This window comes from Lingula anatina, chromosome 8 (genome assembly GCF_051362555.1).
Source record: "Lingula anatina isolate TDL-2025a chromosome 8, LinAna3.0, whole genome shotgun sequence".
In the NCBI taxonomy this organism is placed as follows: Eukaryota; Metazoa; Brachiopoda; class Lingulata; order Lingulida; family Lingulidae; genus Lingula; species Lingula anatina.
Window position 1 is genome coordinate 17,221,270 of NC_141774.1, and position 14,336 is coordinate 17,235,605.

Sequence of the window (14,336 nt, forward strand, 5' to 3'; positions counted from 1 at the left end):
GTTACGCGCTGCTGTGTTGACTCCTTGCTGGGAAGGGGTAGCGGCCTCCTACTGCTGTGCGTAATCAAACATTGTCTTCTAACATGCGGCTACACGACGGTTGCATTGTATTAATAAAGTAATACCTATTCATAAGGAAGGGGGCGGATGGTAATCTTACGAGAATTAAATCAGTTATCGATCATACGCGTACCAATAGTCGTGTTTTTTTTTAGCTATACGGTAGATGAGATGCACTACTTTCCAACCCCGCTTAGGATCATTGCTATCACATCGCGCACCAGGCAAAATCGGTGTGGTGGCTGATACTCTGTAATGCGATCTGACACACACCTTGAAAACGGGTAGTGTGGTCTGATAAACCGGTTTATTCTGGATCTGTAGGTGCCGAGTCTGGTAGTTGGGTAGGCCTGCTTATGAAAATCCCAATAGATTGTGTCCTGTAGGACGTCATATCAAAACTTCACCCCCATGAATTGAACATGTATGTCTCTTCCTTTTTGTAGTGCCTGGGGCTTCTGGACCGGACTATAAACTGCGGTATGGCGACAGTGTAAATGATCTTCTTTACTACGATGCCACGCAGGACTCTGCAGCTGCTAAATCGGTAAGTCTGTAACAAGCCAGTTATGACTTATGTAGATACAAAAAAGGATTAATAACATATCTCTGTGACAATTGAAACCCCGTACTGTTATGAAATTTCAAAGACATTTCCGCCTGTATGTTTATTCGGGCCTATTATAAGATTCTATTACTATTATTCCAAACCGATACTTTATTGCAAAATAATTGCTGAGATCGTGGTAAACCCCATTTGATGAAAGTGACTTGGCCCGAATTGATTTTTTTCTAAAAAACTGAAATAACTTGAAATAATCGCTGCAATCGAGGAAGTCTTCATTTTTTTTCTTTTTTAATGAAGAAAGTGACATGGTCCAAGTTGTATTTTATCCAAAGAAACTGAAATATCAAGTAAATGTACAACACTATCGATTTTTTTTTTCATTCAAAACTACGGAGCTTTGTTAGTATCATATTAACTTTTTTTAATTTTCATTTAAGTTTTATTTTATGGAATTTTCACCGCAGTGAAAAATAATTTACACCGCGGTGGGAATTAATTTTCACCGCGGTGAAAATAATTTTCACCGCGGTGAAAATTCCATAAAATAAAACTTAAATGAAAATTAATTTACACCGCGGTATTTTCCACCGCGGTGATAATTCCTGGCCATCTCGGCCCGGGTGATGCATACATGTAGGTTGTACGAATCCAAAATTTACCAGATGTCTGGAAGGTAAGTTGATAAAGATACTCACATGTACATGCACGCGGTTAAACCAGTTTATGTGCCAATCATCCCAGGAATGTGGAGGAAGCGGGCAGTATTCGAATAGATTAAAAATCACCGAAATGCTGCAATGTTGTACGTCGCTTTTCCCTTTATAATAACTTGCGTATTATTGGGAATATTGGTAAAAAGAAACCTCTCCGAAGAAACCGAGATTACATATTTTAAGATAAGATCTATGGGCAAACACATCACACTAATATTTAAAAATACATTGTCCAAAAATAACGTTAGGTATTTAGTAATAACAATGGGATTCCCTTTGCATAAAACTGCAAGCGGGACTTTAATTATATAGGTGGTAAATATAGATGGGAAACCTAAGTTAACGGCAGTGGCCCCACGAACAGATCCACCAACCTTGTGTGTATGTAACAATAGCATGCACCGTGACGGCATCTGGCAAGTGTAAGGTTCTCATTACCTATTCATCACCCGGGCCGAGATGGCCAGGAATTACCACCGCGGTGAAAATAATTTTCACCGCGGTGAAAATTCCATAAAATAAAACTTAAATGAAAATAGAAAAAAGTTAATATGATACTAACAAAGCTCCCTACAAAACGCTGTTTGGTATGGCAATACCAGGGCTTAATACTAGACTATATGTGTGTAGGTTAACAAAATATGAGAACGATTTGGAGATACCCCACGTTGTTAACGCCTGAAGCCAGTAAACACGCAAGGGTTAACCATTATGTACAAGTGGTTATTGTCCAAATGTAATATTTCCCTTCTGTACAAAACTGAGTTATGTTCAGTTTATGTGCTAATTAGTGTGTATAAATTATGTTACAATATATTTCAGTTTCCGGGAACGACGGAGACTTATGTTCCGAAGACTTCTCTCCTGAAGTCTCCCAAGGTCGCCAAGGTCGTTCAAATTGAACTGGACAGACCTGCTCCTTTCCGATTAGAAATTCAAGGAGTAGCCGCCGCTTCGTTTTCACGTAAGTTGCTTCCACATTGTGGATCTTGTTTCTCCTTGCAATTAGTTGCTGTTGATTTTGAGAATAATCTCTCTCTCTCTCTCTCTCTCTCTCTCTCTCTCTCTCTCTCTCTCTCACACACACACACACACACACACACACTTTTATTTTCAAAATTCACCTGATAATATTTGTATCTCGGTGCACAATGCTTTGAACCTTTCTTGGCAAATAAAATATCACATAAGAGATGCACCTATGTTCTTTATATTTACCAGAAAGGAGAGGTTATATCGGCTGTTACGTGGAGTCCGGTGACCCTGCGGCTCTAGACTTGCCATATTACGCTGGGAGCACCAGTAACGTTACAGAATGTATGGGATTGTGTGACCTGGCCCAGTATAGATATGCTGGGATATCAGAAGGTGTGTAATATACTGTGATGCGGTTGTGTCCATGCACCCTTGTGTCATAGATGCCATGTTGATGCATATTGATTTATTCCTTTTTATGCGTTTATAAACCGGTGTGATGATATGCTTATGCCTTCTGGTATTCTGTGCTGCAGGCGCCGGTTAGGTAACTAACTGAATAGAATAGCACAAAATTGATTGTTGGAAACTGTGAACATTTCCTCCTCTTTTTTATATTTTAAATACCGCGTTACGAGCTTAGCGTGTTTCTTTGAATGTTCTCAATTGTATATACGCTGATCCCCTTGCCCGTGGCTGTGATGTAACAGTGCATTTTCAGTAACCGATGGGTTATGTGAAACGTATATAAATATTAACGTATAAATGAAACTCAAAGTTTTGACATACCATGAGATTTCCACGTGGTTTTGATAGGAGTAAACTGTTCCTGTGGTGACATCATCGGGAAATACGGCCAGGCTCGGTCACATGAGTGTTCCATCACGTGTGCAGACACCCCAGAATACTCCTGTGGGGGGCGTGGTAGAAATACAGTGTTCCAACTGTGGGGTAAGTTTTTTTTTTTTTTTTTTTTTTTTTTTTTTTTTTTTTTACTGATGGGAAATCTTCCTTCGACAATTTTTTATTTATTATAAACCTGAATAATTTATGTATTTTTTTTTTATTTTGCTTATTTATTTATTTATTTATTTAGTTAGTTAGTTAGTTAGTTAGTTAGTTAGTAATTGCAGTCGTGTGTATATATAAATATACCATATGTGACTGACTAGTAATTTTTCAGTTTATTGTGGAAAGCTTCTTTTCGATTAATTCATCTTATTGATCTTGTAGGTTAAAGTCTTAATTTATGTATTTTGTCACTTATATTAAAGAATGCTTTGGAAAACCAACTACATAAAAACTCGTTACATACAATGGTTACAACCATAGATAGGATAAGCATATTGTGTTGGAATGTGTCACTGCTGTCACAACTACCACAACAATTACACTTCCTTTCAGACTCTAAATGTCCCCCCACTCCCACAGTGCAGCACGCTACAGCAAACAGTACGGAGCTCGGTCACATGACAGTGGTGGGATTCACGTGTCACCCTGGCTACGAGATCCCCCAAGGTCTAAACAGTTCGGCCATGGTCATCTTGTGCAGACAGACGTGGTGGGAAGGGAATTTGCCCTCTGCGTGTACACGTACGTAGTAAAATCTAAGCTTATGTTGATCAGGTTATCATTGTAAAACTCATTTTGTTTGAAAGGCAAAATAATGAACTCTCTCTCTTTTGCCTTTGAACATCACAACTGAGTAAATCAGAATTCACATTTTTATTATTTTATTTCATGTCAACGTGGTCATAGTATAGCCTTTTTTTTTTCTTTTCTGTATTGTATGTTTCTGCGTTTTTACCCCCGCACACCCAAATATGCACACGCACGACGCTCACACGTACATCATTCATTTTACGCATGCACGTGCACGTGAAATTTTGGACGCGCATCTTTCTCAGAATCGTCATAAAAATTAACCCATTAATTTGACCCACCTTGACTTCACAGCCATTCACTGCAACAGCACTGTGCCTCAGCTGCCTCATTCCACCGTAAACTGGACCACCACCACCTATCTCAGCGAGGCGACGTACACGTGTGACACCGGCTACGAATATCTAGGTGGCAGCACTGTTCGCACAGTCACGTGCCAGACCAATGGAGAGTGGGGCCCTCTGGTGAACTGTGACCGTAAGTCACGTGGATGGTAGAAGAACGAAACCCTTTGTGTTTTATATGGCGTATTTGGAAAGAATTGATGTGAATACAATATCGAAATTATACAGTGTATTCAAACTTACAAAACCTTTCAATGAATGTGAAATTAATTTTAATTATTCAACTTAAAGATTAAAAAGGGAGTATAAGATTATATCATAGCATCACTAATAGATAGCCTAAGCCTATGAAAATGTGTGTGTAATCTTTGAAAGCAGTTGGCACTTATATATATATATATATATATATATATACTACAGGTACATTTTCTTATATATACACTACATGTACTAATACATATACTGTATGTCGATCGTGTCCATGCTTCTAGCCGCTGAGTGCCCAAGCTCCACTTCGTTTACCAACAGCTACAAGGTGGAAAGCGGCACCACGTACAACAGCACTGTGCTATATACGTGTAAACAGGGTTATATCCTCCCTGGAAGAATCATGCAGCAGTCGGCCACGTGTCGGTCTGACAGGACGTGGTCTGGCTCACAGCGGGATTGCACAGGTAAATTAAATGTAATTAAATGTATTGAGAGCTCATACAACAGAGATAGATTTAAAGACGCCATGCCCATACGTAGGTCGATCAAACTCCGAGGGGTTTCTCGCTTAATTAGTTTCAGCAGCTTAAGCAGCTCTGATGTCTGGCACGCCTACTGAAGATGTTAGGGGGTAATTAACTATCGTTAAGCAGCTTCAGTAGGTGTGCCAGACATCTAAGCAATTTAAGCTGAAAGAAATTAGGGGAGATACCCCTCGGAGATGGATCGAGCTTATAAGATCATTCTAAGTATGGCAAGAGGTGAAGGTGGTTCATCGATGATTTGGTACCCTGGCACCAACGCGGTTTGCAAATTGTGTGAATTTGGATTGATAATTCTTTGTTTATATGCGTATCATTCCTGAGTGTGCATACTGTACGCGAGTGTGGTTAGGAAAACGTCTTTTCATATGGACTTCTTGTGTTTTCAATCCAGCTGACAACACTTACGTTGGCTGTTTCAATAATTTCGGAACCAATTCTCTGGACGCCCTGATAACACCAGTAACTAACACGCCTGCAGTGGCAACCAATTACGTCGATAGATGTCGCCTGCACTGTCTGGACAACAGTTTTAAATACGCTGGTAAGTTTTAAAACCGTTACCTTATCAAATGATAATGTACACTTTATAAAAGCAGTTGATAGATGTTATCATTTCATAGACAAAAAATTAGCGTAGATAGATAGATACCATAGGAATGATAATAAAAAAACTTTTCATAATTACACGACGAAGGTCGAATAATGATAATTATGTTTTTTTGGGGGGGTGATGAGGGTCCTAAGCATTTAGGATACAACACGTGCACGTTTGACTGTGTCCTACAAACATAATTATAATTTTGAAAAATGCCATTAAAAGCAACTCGATACTCTGTAATTAATCAAAATCCCCTCACTTCTAAGAAGATCGAATGCAATTTTCTCCCAAAAATTCATGTATAAACTGCTTAATCTCTGTAAAAAAATAATGCAGGTCATGTATAAACTGCATGCTTATAACATTTGTAAAATGTTAATACAGGTCTAGTTGGTGGCGACTCGTGTAGATGCGACAATGTGTATAACCCGTACCAGGGCCAGAATACAGACAGTCTGTGTGACACACATTGTTCTGGAGGGGACTCGGGGTTCTGGTGTGGAGGGGCAGGCACTGGGAAAATTATCATCCACAAAACTGGTAACGTATTGTTCCGTGTGTTTATATATAATTAGTGCCTGTATGTTCCAGAGTAAATGATAGTATTTTTTATACCATAGCAGTTCATACCTCGCGTTGTATCAATTTTAAACAGTCGCCATTGTTTCAATGTGATATCGTGCATGACAGAATGTATGCAATACTTGATACTTTTCAAACGATCGACTTTCCATCATTTATTCACCCAATCCATTATTTTCTAGTATACACCGATACACTTTTCTTTCATTTGTTTCCTTGCTTCAGCCGACCAGTGTTCTCCTATAACTACCGGTCACTCCACAATAAATACTACGGCACACCAGGTTGGGGCCGTGGTCTTGATCACGTGTGCTACGGGCTACTGGTTCCCGGATAATTACGGACATTATCGTGTAGTCACGTGCCGCCAAAATGAGGTTTGGAGTAATACAGTGCACGTCTGCGAAGGTACGTAGAAAAGTGATAAAAATGTAAGGTAAACTTTTTTATATTTCTTTATTAATTCTGTTTTCATATTTGATTACAAATGGTACGGATGGCTATAGCATTTTATTTATTTATTTATTTATTACATTTGCTCTCAGTGCAATATAAATGGTTGTTACTTGGAACAAGGTAATGTACTTGGTTTCCTCCAGTAACTTTGACGAGAGGTAAGTCTAGAAGTAAATCTAAGGAGAAATCCTTTGTAATAATTCACATCCAAACGCTAACTTTTGTTAAAGTAACTGCCCCATATGCATCAAGGTGAGTTCTTATTCCTTATTCTCAGTCTATTGTTTTCAAGGTCTTGCGTGCCAGACTGTCCCTCCGTGTACACGGAGTAATTGTGGCGAGGTCATATATGACTCGGATGACTACTGTGGTGTCTCTACATGTTTTTTTTTATATACTATGATGCGGATGTAATGTTAAAGTCGAATGAAGTTTGTAACTGGTACACGAATGCTACACCGTTTGAAAATATGGTGAATGCAACTGAACGTGTATGACTTGATGAGGAAATATTAGTTCAGTGTGTGTGATCGGCTCGAGAGTGCACTGACACGGTTCTGCTAGATGTGATCCAAATGGAATGTGTTTGCTGTGACGGCAATGGTGTGGCGGTAGGGCCCAGTGGGTCAAGGTGCTCTCCTGCGTGGGTCAGAAGGAACTTCAGCAATTTGCGTGTACAATTTGGCAGATTTGTGTGTGTGTATCAAGTAAAAATACTTCTGTGTGTGTGTGTGTGTGTGTATGTGTGTGTGTGTGTGTGAGAGAGAGAGAGAGAGAGAAGTTGCGTAGAGACAAAGAGAGAGAGAGGAGAGAGAGAGGGGAGGTTTAGGAGAGAGAAAGGAAGAAAGAAAGAAAGAAAGAAAGAAAGAGATAGGTGGTTGGTGAGAGAGAGAAAGAGAGAGATTGGGGAAAGAGAGAGAGAGAGTAGGCAGAAAAGAATCAAAGAAGACATTGGTGAAATGTAGAGTGGGATGTTGGGGGGGGGGGGGGAGAACAGTCCAAGAGGGATTGAAAATGAAGATGGGGATAAAATTGGTTTGATGACATGAGGGTAATAAACGGTGAAGGGGATTCAAAGATAGCAGGCTTTGCTGGGAGAGTTGCTGCCAGAGAGCGGACACACATGGTCATATAATTTAAAAAGATGAATGCATATAATATACTAAAAACAAATCAGACAGTGGATATCATAAAAGTTTTAGGACAGTAAGCCGATATGCAAGATTTTTTTGTTACGTGGATTCCTACATGACAGGGAAATACCATTAGCAAAGCGTTTTGAAATAAACCCTGACTGTTAGAATTACAAATATGGTAGCATTGTGTTCATGTCATTATATCAGTCAGAACACATATATGTACATTTTTCTAGATGGAATCACTGTTGAAGAGTTAGCTACACTTCGCATTAACACTTATTGTGCACATTTTTGTATCGATTTACTTTGTGTTATTCTATTATTGTGAGGAATATTTAACAATGGTTGCCGTATCGACAAAAACGCTTATGCCATTGATTCCGCATGCAATCTTACTGGTAGTAGTGCACGTCAACATCCCAGCAAGGATAATAACGGGACGGATATTTACTAAAATTGGAATATTGTCCTTCAGCCGACTCAACTTGAAAGAGACTATTGTGTAATTGTATAAACAAAGGATGTATGCGTTATGAACAGTTTGAAAACTGTTATGAAGGTCAATGAAATGATATATATCGTTTCACAATTGACTTTATTCTGCAGCACTTTACTGAACACTTTGATATGATTTCTTGTGAAAGAGTATTTATCCATAGACTGTAGTTTCAGGCCCTTACATTTCCTACATTTGTGTTAGAGCTAGGTTCTTTAAAACAACCAAATCATTTTACTTCAATTATTATTATTAATATTTTATTATAATTATTGGACCATGTCAGGTTTTATAGCTACATTGTTCCACAGAACCGTGTTGTTGGAAGTAAAATCGTAATGAGAATGATTACTTAATTAGTTTTTAATGAAAGTTTTCATCATGATGTTTCTATTATTGGATTATCCTTCTTTAAATCTGATTTAAAGGAGTTTAGTTGTACAAAAGTGTTTGAATAATATTTTTGCTTAATAAAGCTTTTTTGATACTGGTTTATTGAGAACTTCCTGGCGTTTTTGTGGCAATAATAATAATAATAGTAATTAAAAGCTTAAAATAAAAATTATAATACAGTTTACTGTCCAAATTACTCTTGTTTTTTTCTGTTTTTTCAAGCATGTCGTATTTAAATAACCTTACAAAGATTTTCTGTCAATGATATATCGACATATTTTCTTAGGACCTTTTTTTTTCATCACAGCACGTGCTTTCAGAATATCTATTCTCTCCTTTTGGGTCATCTTTTGACCGAATGCGATCTGTAAAACAAATATTTTTAGATCGTGCAGTAAACAAGAGAAGAAGGTGAGCGGCAAAGCAACACTGCAGAAAGCTCAACGAATCTCCAACTAACTATGAAACTCCACTGGGCTCTCAATCGATCCTTTATACATAAACTGTAGACTTGATCCATACACAAAACAATGACTTTAATTGATTCCAATAATGAACTGACTGGAGCTTTCGATTTTATGGAAGTGTTTACCTTCTGTTGCTAGAGTGTTTGCTGGTTGTGATTTGTTACTCTGCGTATAGAGCAAGTATAGACATTAAAATAGAAAAGGCCGAATTTCGCATGCCCAGTCCCAATCCAGAGATATTCTAAATCCACTAATCCTAATGTGGCATAATGCATTAATTGCTAAAAGCAGCACGACTTCATATATTAAGTAATATACAGGTAAGATGACGGTTACCCGTACTATTAGGATAAATTTTAGTGTCAATAACAAAAAATCGTGTCCCAATAAAGGTTGTCATAATATTGTTAAGAACCATACACGTGTATAGGTCGTGTCACTTATAATAATAATAATAATAATAATAATATCGATTGTCGGAATGGACTGTGTTCGTTACATACAAAAGACATTACTTTTATTATTGATCATGACTCATTCCTCTCTAAATGTGCCTAACTAACCGCCTGTCGTTTATTTTTCTTTTTACTAAAGTTTTTACGATAGATGCTAACTTTTTTTCGTTGTTATCATTTACGATTAATGGAAGCGAATGTATAAATATTACACTGACAAAAAAAACACTCTTACCAGATTTCATATCATTCAATTTGATTTTCTGCTAAAAACAAGATGTGAGCGCAGGGATAAAATTGTGTATACCCCATTCCTAGAATTGAAACATAATAGCACATGCACAAAAAATAATTTTGTTGAAAAAAGTTTATCAAAATAAAGGCAAATAAAGGCAAATTTATATATCATAGAAAAAAAGAAAAAAATGTAATGGATATTTGGTTTTAATTTTACCAAGGTGTCAAAGGATTGCCACGGTGCAATGAAAGCCTTTTCAGACAAAGAGTATTTTTAAATACTCTTAAAAGACCGAAAATTGGACAGACTCACACTTTATAGGGAAGACATTAGGGACACATTACACTACATACGGGCAATTCCGATTCTTGTGACCATTATCCAAGCTTCTATCTGCAGAGGCGATTTATTCCCATTTTCAGTCCAAAGAATTTCTAGTGTAACGACATCAGGCTGTTTGCGTTAGAAAGAATACACAAAAAAACAACTTTGGGTTAATTAATTTGGCATTGATATGGGTTCAGGATAACGATTTCCCACTAAACGAAACAACATAAATGCTGACTGTGAAGGCCATAGTACAATTATCGCTTTTTAAAATAAAGAAACGTCGATGCGGCTTTTTGGGCAAATGTTCGATCGAACCAGCATGAGTCCTTGGTGTCATTTTAGTCGATAAAAAACACGCAAATGTATCAACCAAGTCACTTTAACAGACGAAACTTACGTTTATGCACCGCTCTTGGACAGTACTGGTAGAATAGGTTCTCAATCAAGGGTAAGGTACATTTTATAATTGTTTTTTTTTTTTTTTTTTTTTTTTTTTTTTTGATGGTTTGGTTCTTTAATAAATGAAAATAAAAAAATCATTTCTTTTACCGTTTAGCAGCAATTATTCTTCGTTTGGTCGTTTGTTTACTGATTTCTTATACACGGCCTTTTTTATTTATCAAATGCAGGCAAAGTGATTCGGAAATAAATAATTCGCTGACATATGTAGTGCTTTAGTAAACGTGAAAATGCAAAGAAACCATACTTGTCTATACTCAACTGCAGTGAAATGCTAAAAAATCTTCTTAAATGTCTGAATTCTTATTTCTCACTTCCAATCAGCGATGTGTGATACTGTATGAAACAGAAAATTGTTTAGGTTGCCAGACCAAGATTCTTTTAATGGTATCATTCACTTTAGTTAGTATTCAATTTTTTAATCATCGCTTCTACTTATTTATTTGTCTATTTATTTATTTTAATTCTGAACTGTCTTTGGACAGTTTACCAACAGGTCACTGCACCACGTAAGGATACCGATTCCGTCCAAGGGTGCCGTCAGTCGTTCAGTCAACACATACGATGGTTACCCGTATATTTGTGACGCTCCTAGTATCAGGTATGTTAAATGATAGAGATTTATTTGAAACCAAATTAATGGAATTTTTTTACCGGTATTGGGTGTCATTGTAAGCAGACCTTGCTTGCTTTACCGTGGATACATACCGGTAGACTACAGTATGTGTAAAATACAATGTAGTCTCTGTAATATTGTATTAAATTACATGCATCTGCTTGTTTGCGGCACACTCACACACGCACAAAATAAGTCACTACAAGTTAAATTACTATTTGTCCTACACGTTCAAATTAAAAAGCTAAATGAAAACGTAATGCCTTTCCCCGGCACGTTTCAGTCAACCTGTTAGCTCCGGTCAACTGTGGGTACAGCCCAGCTGTGCCTGCCACGTGCAGCGCGCCCGACCCCCTCGCTACCACCGGTCAAGCGGAAATGTTCTGTGTACCAGGTATCGCGGATACTGTGTGGTACATTGACTATAACGACCAGAAGACATATTCAGAGGCCGAGGAGGAGTGTAACCGCGCCACCGGCGACTCCTGGAAGATGGCGTGGATAGCATCATCCGCTGAGCGCCAGGCGCTGTATGACCGTATAAAGGTCGTTTCGGCGTTAAAGTGAGTAGCTTCATTGCCAACCAATACTTTTAAGGGTGATTATTTAATAGTTTGGTTCAATGATTTAGATGACAAATAACGCCTCGCCGGTAGTGGTACTCAGATAGATAAAACTATCCTAACGTGGGCAGAAGTTACAAAAATAAATCACAATTTAAAAGCACTTAAAATATAATGGAATATGAAAATCAGTAGCTAATGTGTACGCATAAATAGAATCCAGTGTCTTTTTACGAGGCACATGTATGAAACATTTACGCGTGAAGTAATTTTGTTGTAAAAAAAAAGGTACAAAGATGTTTTTGTGTTTAACCATTTTATTCCCTCTGAACGGCGGCTAGTTTTAAATATGTCTTCAAAAGATACCCTGTATATAGTATCAAGCAGCCAAAAGTGACCCTCAAAGTTTAAAACCAGAATTGCAAAAAAGAAAAACGTTACAAACTGACAGCTTTCAATATCTGTATTTCAGAAAAGAGTACGTCGTCTCCTTGAAGGACGTCAATCCATCGGGTGGCGGTGGAAACCGAGACTGGCAGTGGCTGACCCCTCATCAGAACGCTGCAGTGTATATGCCCTGGCTTAACGCGTGCTCTAACGGAGGATGCGGGGACTGTGTAACGTTGGACTGTACCTCAGATACCGATGCCTGTAAGTTTAAGATGGTGAACTGTGGCCAACAGAGTTATGCGGTGCTTTGTCGCCATGGCGGAGCAAGTAAGTGTCTTTCCATCAACCGTACCTTCGATTTCTGAAAAAATATTATGTTAACTAGCTGAATCATAGTTCTAAACCGTACCAAATGGCACAGTTCGTTACTAAAATAACAAAAATTTCGGGGCTCTTCAGCGGTCTCCGAACTCCTCACAAAGGGGGGGGGGGAGGAGGGTAGGCTTTGCATCCGCGGACCCTTCTCCCCTTCAAAAATTCCTGTATTTGCCCCTGGTTACTTTTATACATGCGTCCGTCTTTTTATTGTATTTACTTCATAACTTAAATAAATAATGTACATTTCTCAATGCAATCAGCTGTTAACAATGAACCGACCACACAGGCCCCGACAACTGCAGCCCCTACGACCACCACTACAGTCGTAACAACCACCCAGGCACCTACGACCACCACCACAGTCGTAACAACCACCCAGGCACCCACAACTGCTGCGGAAACAACCACCCAGGCACCCACGACCACCACCACTGTCGTAACAACTACCCAGGCACCCACAACCGCTGCGGTAACAACCACCCAGGCACCTACGACCACCAGTGCTGCTACTACCACGGAAGCTGAAACAACAACGATGGGTGCAGGTCTGTACGCACTGTTTATTACCAAGATCGGTTTTTCTGTTCAACTTATACAATCCAATTATCAAATGGAATCAGTTATGGCCCGAATGTATTTGTAATGCCATTTAGTGATTCCTCTAATTCGATTCTGTGGTACCGGTGTACGGTAACAGGAATGGAATTCCTATGAATGGAAGTCCGGGCTCCCATATGATTTGCACAGGTTAGGGTTAGTTGGAATATTGGGTTAGTATATGGGACGAATGTCACCTGTTCAAAGTAATGGGAAGAGGACTACTGTACGGTTCCTAACGGACTTACACCCCATTTCCATAGATTAGATCGACCTACTTTAGATCGACCTAACTCCCTGGGGGTTCACGCTAAATAGCTGTCAGCCGGGCGGACTCGAAAGTTAATTACCCCTTACAGCTTGTAGTAGGCAGGTCGGACATTTAAGTCGGATTATCTGAAAGTAATCTAGTGAGACTCCCCGCGGGGATAGATCGATCTAAAATCTATGGGAATAGAGCCTTACATTTCTGTTACACCGGGTTTTGTTCTAAAGTTTCCACTACCGCTGCATTAACTATGGGCGCCATAGCTTGCGTTATGAAAACGCTCATTACCGATACAAGGAACCTTTTGCAAGTGTTTCATGGATATTATTTGTTAAAACGATTTGAAAAAAGTTTTAAAAATGGAGTTTATAATTTAACGTTTGTTTGAAATTTTACGCTTTGTCCTTTGAAATCATGTGGGATAATTATAAATGCCCGGAGCCAATGAATTTTCGTCAAAATTGTTTTGAGCTAAAATATAAATGTATTCCGTAAGAATCGACATTATTAAACCTTCTATTGTCTAGTCTAAATGTGAGACAACCCTATTAATTACAGGCTGTTTTTTCGTCGCCTTAGTCGCTGAACTAAAGGCACGTGTATGCGCATGTGTAATTTACCTTAAAATAGATAATCAATTGGAAAAGAAGAAGAAAAAAAAAGGAAGAAAAGAAAAACGTGAAATTAATAATTTGCGGACAATAGAAATTCCATAACACACCAGTTGGTCCCTTAAGAAATATCGATCGATTACCAATAGGTATTTACACTCTCGTTTTTGTTTTGTGCGAATAACATCAGTGCTCAAGGTACGTGTCGCGTATGTCGAAACAC

At 38.5% G+C, this 14,336-nt stretch overlaps 2 protein-coding genes across 2 annotated transcripts in view; both read left to right on the forward strand.

Moving 5' to 3' along the window:
* Positions 1-8,853, forward strand: part of LOC106166413 (uncharacterized) — a 29,735-nt gene extending 20,882 nt beyond the window's left edge. The window contains exons 10-19 of the mRNA XM_024077615.2: positions 507-607; positions 2,164-2,305; positions 2,563-2,709; positions 3,133-3,267; positions 3,721-3,909; positions 4,273-4,455; positions 4,814-4,996; positions 5,469-5,618; positions 6,060-6,215; positions 6,483-8,853. Of these exons, the coding sequence (XP_023933383.2) occupies positions 507-607; positions 2,164-2,305; positions 2,563-2,709; positions 3,133-3,267; positions 3,721-3,909; positions 4,273-4,455; positions 4,814-4,996; positions 5,469-5,618; positions 6,060-6,215; positions 6,483-6,673 (1,577 nt within the window). The 3' untranslated portion in view covers positions 6,674-8,853. The remainder of the gene's footprint in view (positions 1-506; positions 608-2,163; positions 2,306-2,562; positions 2,710-3,132; positions 3,268-3,720; positions 3,910-4,272; positions 4,456-4,813; positions 4,997-5,468; positions 5,619-6,059; positions 6,216-6,482) is intronic.
* Positions 8,854-10,494: 1,641 nt separating this feature from the next.
* Positions 10,495-14,336, forward strand: part of LOC106158750 (uncharacterized) — a 34,536-nt gene continuing 30,694 nt past the window's right edge. Inside the window, exons 1-5 of the mRNA XM_087018796.1 lie at positions 10,495-10,679; positions 11,176-11,291; positions 11,590-11,869; positions 12,342-12,586; positions 12,898-13,182. Of these exons, the coding sequence (XP_086874922.1) occupies positions 11,255-11,291; positions 11,590-11,869; positions 12,342-12,586; positions 12,898-13,182 (847 nt within the window). The 5' untranslated portion in view covers positions 10,495-10,679; positions 11,176-11,254. The remainder of the gene's footprint in view (positions 10,680-11,175; positions 11,292-11,589; positions 11,870-12,341; positions 12,587-12,897; positions 13,183-14,336) is intronic.